Consider the following 9,872-nt stretch of genomic DNA (forward strand, 5'->3'; position numbering starts at 1 on the left):
ATTATTGTCCACCTCTAACGACAGTACAATCACAGCACACTACAGGCAAATTTTACTCAAATGCTACTTTGTATATTTTACAAATGCCCTTCCTTTATTAACCAGTGTTATCTTGCAAACTTTCATACAAGTTTACCAAAATAAGCTGTATCACAGTAAACAGCTTGTGTGCACACAACGGTAGAGGAAGGACAAACCATGAACGTGGGATGGCAGAATGGGAAAAAGTTATTTGGGGGTATGAATATTTTAACGCCGCTGTGTCAAATGATTCACACGGCACCAGAAAAAAGGCAATTACTTCAATGTTATGATAAATTTAAAACGAATATTGCAATGCTTCCAATTTTTATTTATGAGAAGACGACACACTGAATATCAGCCTGGCGTCTACATTCAAATACAATGAAAAATTCATGTAAAGAAAAAAAAAAAAACTTCTAGATGACAGAAGTTCCACAGACATTTAAGTATTTATACCACAAGTTTTAATCAACAGCTACTGTAGTTTCACGTATCGCATCTTGGCCCCACGTTACTAGCTACGTAGAACAGATCTAGGTTGGGCAAAAATAGTGGAATGTTGGAATTACAGTTGGCCACAATTTGCAACAACAATTTTTGCAGATGTCTCGCCACTGGGTTTCCCGTAGCCTTCAATCTGACGAACAACATCCATGCCTTCAGTGACTTTCCCAAAGACAACGTGTTTGCCATCAAGCCAATTTGTTCTCACTGTGCACAGGAAGAACTGAGAGCCATTTGTGTTAGGGCCAGCATTGGCCATGGACAGAATACCAGGGCCATCATGAGGAAGTTGGAAGTTTTCATCTGCGAATTTTGAGCCATAGATAGACTTCCCACCAGTTCCATTGCCAGCAGTGAAGTCGCCACCTTGACACATGAAATTTGGAATGACACGATGGAAAGTGGACCCTTTGTAGCCAAAGCCCTTCTCGCCCGTACACAATGCACGGAAGTTCTCTGCAGTCTTTGGAACTACATCAGCACGCAACTGTAAAACAAAAAAAAACTAATTAGTTTCCCCGTTTGTTACTTAGCTAATCTCACATTAACCAAGTTTTTTTTTTTGTAGGCTGGGAGAGAAATAAGAGCACACCATTCACAAGATACTAGAGGCAGTTGAATGGATGCTCAGATGAGAGCAAGAAAGTGAACCAGATGAAAGGGGTGATATTACCCACTAAGTGGATAAAGCAATAACCTTAATTGCAAGGGGACAAGTGGGATATTTTAAACTGCAAACTGTCTCAGAAAAGGGAAGGTACTTTCGAACAATTCTAGAATTTAGTGCTCTATCCTATAGCGAGCATAGGACACCAAAGTATGCAGTGGTCATTATTACAATGCAGTGAACCAGCAGTTACAAAAGCATTTTCAACATATGAACTTCACAAAGTGGGCAAAAATAATGCACTTCAGCAAATCGCCATGGCCAGTCTTTCAACACATTGCACTGGCATGGAAAGGTTCAATTACAGTAATTGCTAATTAACTGGGGGGAAGGCTAAGTAATATTCCCCTGCTAGATAGAGAGGGGAAGGGCTAACTCCCACCTACACCATGAAGTACCCTCTACCCACCAGCATTGAGATTAAAACTTCTACCAAATTAAAGATGACAAGAAAACTAACCTATTCAGTAAGCCTCAGTAAGCCATGCCGACTTAACTTTCAGACAATTGTTAAAATTGAGGCAATGTTATGGCACCCCCTGCCATACTATCACATGGTAAGAAATAAAAACATTCACATGTTCTCAATTTCATCATTATAACCATACTATCGCAGATATACAAACATGGCAATCTTCAAAATAAGTACCTATAGTGGCCCAGGCAATAAATTACAGTACAATGACCACTAAGCATTTAAGACCAGCCCGCCAATCCTCCTCAGAACTATTCTGAAGCTAAATCAAACATCTTTTTCTTAATGCAAATTTTAGTATTGTATATTGCAATAAAGGTTTAATAAAGCACAATAATTTATGAAACTACAAAAGGCCTATTGACCAATGAGGCAGCTTTATGTTGCCCCCACTTATTGTACTTTACTAAGTAATTCCAGCAGACTGTGGCTATAGGTATTACCAAATCAAAAAAATTAACATGTCTTACTATTATCAAGTCGTGTAACAAAATTGAGAATATGTAAGAGCAAGAAAGATGAAAGGTAAGAGAAATTTAAGGTAAATAAGGAGAAGTATCAATAAGACCAAGCTAGAAAATCGGGAAAAATAAAAATGGTAAAAGGCTAAATGGCAGGGAAAAACCTACTGGCTTACAAGTTAAAGGATAGAGGGGGTAAACCTTAAATTAGATCATGTTATGATTACATCATTTAAGCATGTACTGTTAAAGGAATGACAAAGCTATGACTAAGGTCCATGTTGGGCAAGTATCTTTATTGACAAGAATGAGTAGAGGTAGAAAAATTTTTAGAAGACCAATCTATAGGATGATTAGGTTCTAATATGACAGGATTATACCTGCAGACTTAACACTTCCTTTAATGTTATTCACTTTACAGCTAGTTTTAGAAAGGCAAGTTCTATATCAAGAGGATGAAGGGTATTGGCAAGGGGTATTAGTTCATATGTAGGGAAAGCACAGCAGTGTTACTAGTTTGGAACAAGTTTGGGTTGAATTTTTTTGCTCTAGAATAGGTAGTCTAAACTAGAATGCTTAACACAAGGATGAGGGGGTAAGAAAATAATGTATATACCACTGCCCAGGCTTACAGTAAATTAACCAGACTGAACATCAATGTCTAAAGGTAATTTTTATTAACATTTAATTTTGAATTTTATTAGATTGTTAAGAGGAAAGGCTGTTAAAAATGGTAGAGACCAAGCAAAAATATCAAACTTGAAAAAGAAGGAATTTAAAGGTACTCTATAAAAAGGAGTGGTAAGAGGGGGAATCCACAGCAACACCAGAAGTTGAGAATTATTTAGAGGATAATGTCTGTTGGAAGCAGTAGATGAAGGCAGCTCTGTTGCAAGGTCAAACTGACCAAGATGCAACCCCACAATATTAACTCCTTATTACCAATTTACTGCTAGGCAAACAATTAGGCAATAGAAACATGCCAAACTATTTTAGTCCAGCTCATGACCGACTAACCCAGGATTCCCAACCAACTGGAAGGGGGCAGGTACAGTATTGTTATACTGTACTGTATTTAGAAAATTTGCAAACTGATTTTAACCCTAAAACCTTACACATTTGTACTGTATATAACTATTGAGGGTGCCGTGCACAATTTAAATGTCTCGCAGCTACACTGGGTATACATCAGCTTCCTCAGGGCTCTAGTAAACAGACGCCATTAAAAAGTGGGTAACATTCTGTACTGTATGCGAGAGCCTCACTACTGAGTGAGCACCTAAGGCTGGCACACAGCACGAGCAAACAGCACTGCTGTTTAGCTTTTGACTACAGCATTGCCTAAAAGTGTCCAAATATACATGTAACTGCTATTATTTAGTGGTGATAGTATTACAGAAGACCAAACTAAAAAAATTACCATGATTCTGGTCATTACTGCTGTGCATATTACAGTCTGAGTAATCTTTGTGTGGGAGGCATGCAGCAGTGTCTGCAAACTGTGCAGCAACCTGTTAGTCTGGACTCACCATACCAGCTTAATGGTTCGCTATGGTGAAAAACGTAGAGATTTATGTAACACGTGTATAGTGTATAACAGCAAAAGGAATATGTTGGGAGGAGCCATTTTGGCGAGGGAGGTAGGGACCATTAGCCAACTGGCAATATTGTCTGAACTCTCCATACCAGCTTAATTGTACAGTTATGGTGAACAAAACTTGCAGATACTTACAAACTTAAGAAATAAAAGCAGTATGGTGGAAGGAGGAATGTTGGCAAATGTGGTTGGTGAGGGAGGCATTTAGGCGACATTTGCTGGCTGGTGTTGTCGCCACGCATCTTTTTGATTCGCCATACCAACTTAGAAGTTTATGGTGAACAAAACATGCAGATGCTAATACATAACCTGTGCATATTGTGTAATACCAGCAAAACTTTGCTTATTGTTTTTACGAACAATAATTGAATCACTAACATGCACACCATACTTTAGAGTATGGCAATGTTTTACACAATAAATATATCACTACGCAGTAAGTATTATTCAACTAAAAAGTCAATTGGACATTGAAATTAGATAATATCTGTGGCAACTCTCACCCGACAGCTTGGGCAGAGCAGACTGCCTCCGACACGCAACACCTCAATTTTGCCAGACTTCCTCGCCCTATTGCAGCTAAAATATATCGCCTACGATTTTCTGAGTACCTATTACTGCTAGGTGAATATAGTCCCATTAGGCAATAGGAAATGAACCCAACCATTTGTCCCACCTGCAATTCTCTATTGCAAATCTAGAACAAACTCAACTTACTACTGGGAACCTTATGTAGACAAGGTTTTGAAATTAGGAAACTTAAGGGTTTTACCAAGTTATGGTATACAATTAATTTGCCTCAAATGAGCCAGACAAAACTTTCCTAAACTTTAGCAACTGTTACCATGTTAACATCTTTCCTTATTTGATTTCCAAGGTACAAGGAATGGATGACTTTTGCAATTTAAAATTTTCCATACTTGGCCAATAGTTAAAGATTTAATTATGAAAGATGAGCCAAGCTCATTCATCAACATCCTTGGGAAATGCTTTTATCCAGTTCGTCCTCCAAACAAAGACCTAAAAGTGATTGCATGCACTTACAAACCCCGTTTATGAAAAGCAGTTTACACTAAAGCTGATTCCGTTCGAACCCTTCCGGAATAAGTGCTTCACTGACATTCTGTTCAAACCACAACGCTGTAAATGCTACACCCACGTAATACAAATAATCACCTATGCCTATATTAACATATGCTATTATCTATATTTGAGAAAATACCCGTTTTGAATGAAGAGCATGTAAAAATTTACAAACGTGTCTGGGGTAGACTGCTGGATGTAATGGACTTAGTCGAGGACGGGTTGCTTTATCTGGTATTGGACCGCTTTTAATTTTTTTGGATATAGGTAGAAAGATCTTAGTATTCTACCTCTTAATTCACCTGGTCTAGCAAGTCTGTAGGGATGTTTCCTCCCTGGGAGGATGAGCCTCAAGAATCTTTTAAACAAGATGACAATGAAAAAGCTTAATATACAAGAAATGCCTAATACACAAGTAGTAAGGTAAAAGTACACAATTCCTGAAGCCAGAAATGAGTTGCATTAAATCTACTGATGGTTTATCTAATCCTCCTAATGACAGGGCTGCAAGACCATACTCCAATTAGGAATAGTACTTTAGTGGAAATTAGAAAAAGCATCGAGAACTATACCTCCAATGCATGCCTGGAAAACTGCCATTGTTATGGCATAAAGATTCCTAGAAAGTAATACTAGAAGCACCGATCTGGACACCCCCCTCCCCCCCCCCCAAAAAGCACATAGCCCTAGGAAAAAAAAAACTGGCAGGAACCTCGCAATAGTTGCCGAAACCCTCAAGAACTGTCAATACTTCACAATCTGGAAAGTGGTGAAATTCCTGTGCATCCCCTCATGTTGGAAACCATGGAAATGAACAAGCACATGTGCTGGCTGCTGAGGGAATTTGATAAGACCATACTGAACTCATACCCAAGATGTCAAATTAGAGATCAGGCAACAGCACAGTGATAAGGTAAATTAAAGAATAGAACAAAACACCATATCTGTAGGCTGGTACAATGCGAGTGCAGCTGGCAATCTCAATCATTATGGATGAAGTAAAGGTGGTTGCAGGAGAGAATCGGTAATAGTGAAAGTTCATTAAACAAGTACCATGACCCTGTACGGGGCCCGACATCTGAGCAAACAGCACTTTGTAATCGTAGTCCTAGGGTTCTGGGTTAGATCCCCGGTGGAGATAGTTTCTTTTACCCTGATGCTTCTATTCATCTAGCACTAAATAGGTTCCTGGGAGTTAAGACATCTGCTACAGGCCACTTCCTAGGATGTAACAAAGGAGGCCTGGTCAAGGACCAGGCCGCAGGGACACTAGGCCCAGAAATCATCTCGACACGACCTCATGAAATTAATCAAGGAGATATCCATGGAAATTCGGGAGTAAAGCAGCAGAATTTCAGAATCTCTGGCAAGACTAGCACTACCAGATATGTCCATTTAAGAGAAATTAGAATCTATTACTGTTAAGAAAACACTAAAAAATAGTGTTAAGATTTCCCCACCTTGCACATACAAGATAACTTAAAAGGTTGGCAACTTCAATTTTTTTTATAGGCTATTCAATTGAGACCCGTGTCCAAGTACAGGCAACAGGATGACCACCAGTGGGTGTTCTTCCTATTGGGGGTAGTGTGCGCTGCTTTGGAGGCATGTTCACTCAGCATGAGTGGCACAGCCCAATAAAACTCCTTCCACAATTGTTTTGCACAAATGTTAATTTTATACCCATGTCTTGACTAATTAGGGGATAATCTAAATTAAAAATGGTTAAAGCATGAACAAAAGCTAATTTGTAAGTTAGAATGCTACAATATTTATAAAAAAAAAACTTTCCTACCTCAGCCCAATAGCCTAAACAATTAAAAGTCATGTACCAAGTATCTACAAGCCTATTCATAAATTTTTTGCACATTTTGGGGGGTTTAGGGCAGATCAAGTTAACATTCCTGAATTTTATGCATTTCATTATATCCCAAGAATATGGGTAGATTACATTTACGTTAGCCGAAAGTAAATGAAATTACAAGGCAAAATCCTCACTTCCAGTTCATTCACTCAATTCATTATATCTGGTTACAGGCAGCTAGTTTATACACAAAACACGTTGGGCTTGAGAGGTCAGCCCCGCCCCGGGAAGCAGCCCCACAGCTAACAAACTGATAACAATTTACTATAACAGGGAAAGGAAAAAGCGCCCAACCATTTCGGTCCCAGCCGGGATGCGAACCCAGAAATCTCCATAGTGTCGAGAACGAACCCAACAACTACCCTTAATTTATAATAAATTATTTTCACCGATATAACAATTAATGGATCTCAAACTATACAAATTATTCTAGAATAATAATACAAGTATAGCAGAAGCGTAAAGTGTTAAAAAAATTAATTAAAAAGGTGGTCCAATTATTAAAGAGCACACACACAAAATTCCACAAAACCGGCATTTTGACAGCAACTGTCACACCCAAAATTTACAATCTTTCACACCTTAATTATACAGTAACTACGTCCACCTCTCAAACACTTGCCTCCATGACAATCCTGCCCAGCGGTTTGCCATTGGCAGTGATATCGAAGAAGACCTGAGGATTGCCCATGGTGTGGAGACGCTTAAATCTTGCTGGTGAGAGAAGCAGTCCGGCTCTGGTCCAGCAGGGAGTCCCAGAGTGAAAGAAGCTCCCTCGTGCCCCCCTCCCACCAGCCCGCGGACCAATATGCCTTCATGGCTCAAGCTAGTTTTTTTATTTTTCTGCTATTAAATATGTTAACATCAATACTGATATAAATGACTTATATTATTGTTAACAAGATTATAGGTTTTAGTAATATGAGAAACAGTTCTCTTATAATTAATATACACAACTTCATGGAACTAGTTTCTAACGCGGATACATTTTAGTGTGCATGGTGGAATGGAAAATTCCACTCCTTCTTTGCTATTATATGTATAACAATTCAGCATATAAGTAATATATAAATTCAGTATTCAAATATAAAATTTAAATCAATTTGCAATAAAATGATCATAAAGAATTATTACTGAGTAATCGAATAAACGCCTCATACTATAGATGTTTAAGTAACTTCTTCTGATCACAACCAATAGAGTGAGAGGAGAGCCCACGCCAATACCGGACCTGTAACCGGATTGGCTACTGGTCAAGGCGCCAACTTTAAGCCAACATGTTACATTCGTAATAAAGATTTTGGTTAAACTGCATTAATTTGTAACTACAATTTATTTGTTTATTAGAACAGTTGTGCTGATAATACTGACATTATAAAAAATAACACGTAAAAAACACTATCAGATAAGGTCTAGTGTACAGACAGGTACGTGCGTCAGCAGTTCTCGTCAATATTGATTGGCTTAACCTTAGGATTCCTATACTGACTGACTTACAACTATTAAGTTTGGCTCAAATGACTTGCCTTCAGTGTTTAATATTATATTATCATGCAAAGTAGTTATATTGCAAGCAATGTTGTTACTAGCTATCACTGTAATTAAATAATAACTAGGTGTACAGATAAATTATTAATAACCGCATTATGTCAGTTTTATCAGACTATAATTAGTATTCACCTATAGTTGTGTTTGGAGGGGTTGAGCTTCGGCTCTTTGGTCCCATCACTCAACCATCCATTGTCTGATAGAACTGATAAATTAATCAAAAAGTTTAATTACAAAGAAATGACGATGTGACCTTGGATTACATATTAGCAACAGCTGTGAACAATAATTAGTTTATTTATTATTCACCCCGTACCTATTCTGTGGTATGGGATGCATACTAGGTACTCACCTAGTTGTGCTTGGTGGGGGGGTTGAGCTTTGGCTCTTTGATCCCGCCTCTCAACTGTCAATCAACTGGTGTGCAGATTCTGGAGCCTACTGGGCTCTATCAAATCTACATTTCAACCTGTATGGAGTCTCCTTCCACCCACATCACTGCCTAATGCATTCCATTTGTTAACTACTGTCACTGAAATCATTCAAATCAAATCAAATCAAATGTTTATTTAGGTAAGGTACATACATACAAGAGATTTTACAAAGAGTGATGGATTTATAGATAGGGCTAGTACATACAATGCCTAAAGCCACTATTACGCAAAGCGTTTCTGGCATTCTTTCTAATGTCTCTGTGGCTCACTTGGGTACTAAGTTTCCACCTGTGTCTCCTTGTTCGTGTTCTACATATGCCAAATAATTTGCCTTTGTCCACCCTGTCAATTCCCCTGAGAATTTTGTAGGTAGTTATCATGTCTTCCCTTACTCTTCTGTCTTCCATGGACGTGAGGTTGAATACAACTTCAAAGAAAACAAAAAATATCTGGTGCCTTCAACAATCGTCACTTGGAATATTGTATCCAAGCATGGAGACCTCATCTTCAGAAAGATATAGCTTCTTGGAGAAAATGTCACGTCGGGCAATAGGAATCATTCCCGAACTAAGTCATAGCTCATACCAAAACCGGTTGAGGGACACAGGGTTAACAATACTGCTAACCAGACGTGATAAGAGCTGATGGTCTCATCGAAACTTTTAAAATACTAAGCAATGGTTTCAAGCTCAGCAAGCCACAATGTAGGACTGAAAGCAGGATATGCTTTTTTACCCACGACTATAATCACATGGAACTGCCTACCCGCCAAAGCCGTAAATGTCAGAACTCTGTTGAACTTTAAAATCCAGCTTTAAAAAAATACCATGGCAAATGGGAACCTTTAACAAGCCGCCGTCTTCCTGTCCTCGTCGAGGCCACTAGTGTGTTAGTGGTCCTCATGCAAATTCAGGTGAATATCGTCAGGAACATTTACTCCCAGCACCCGATGATAATCCTCGTCGCCACTTTTATGGGTAAGGCAGAAGGAAAGCGCTTGAATTCCCCCCTTGCTGTTCAGGGTTCAGGGAGTGTTTACATTGTTGGTCGTCCGGTACCGTCGCGGCCGCCTCCCGGATGGACTTGATTTGAGGTTGGTGTTGCTTTGGGGGTCTATTACCCCTCCTCTAGGGGATTTCCCTAATTCAACCCCCCCTGCTCTTGGATTTGTGAGTGTTTTCCGGGGTGGTGTTCCGGTACTATCGGGGCTTCCGC

General features: G+C 39.0%; 1 protein-coding gene across 1 annotated transcript; it reads right to left on the reverse strand.

Moving 5' to 3' along the window:
* Positions 1-331: 331 nt before the first annotated feature.
* On the reverse strand, positions 332-7,457 carry LOC123765274 (peptidyl-prolyl cis-trans isomerase). Its single transcript, XM_045753805.2, has 2 exons — positions 7,298-7,457; positions 332-1,015 (listed from the first exon to the last, which is right to left on the reverse strand). Exons 1-2 carry the CDS (start codon positions 7,364-7,366, stop codon positions 590-592), a joined length of 495 nt encoding a protein of 164 aa, XP_045609761.1. The 5' UTR covers positions 7,367-7,457; the 3' UTR covers positions 332-589.
* Positions 7,458-9,872: the final 2,415 nt, after the last annotated feature.

Source organism: Procambarus clarkii, chromosome 33 (genome assembly GCF_040958095.1).
Source record: "Procambarus clarkii isolate CNS0578487 chromosome 33, FALCON_Pclarkii_2.0, whole genome shotgun sequence".
NCBI lineage: Eukaryota > Metazoa > Arthropoda > Malacostraca > Decapoda > Cambaridae > Procambarus > Procambarus clarkii.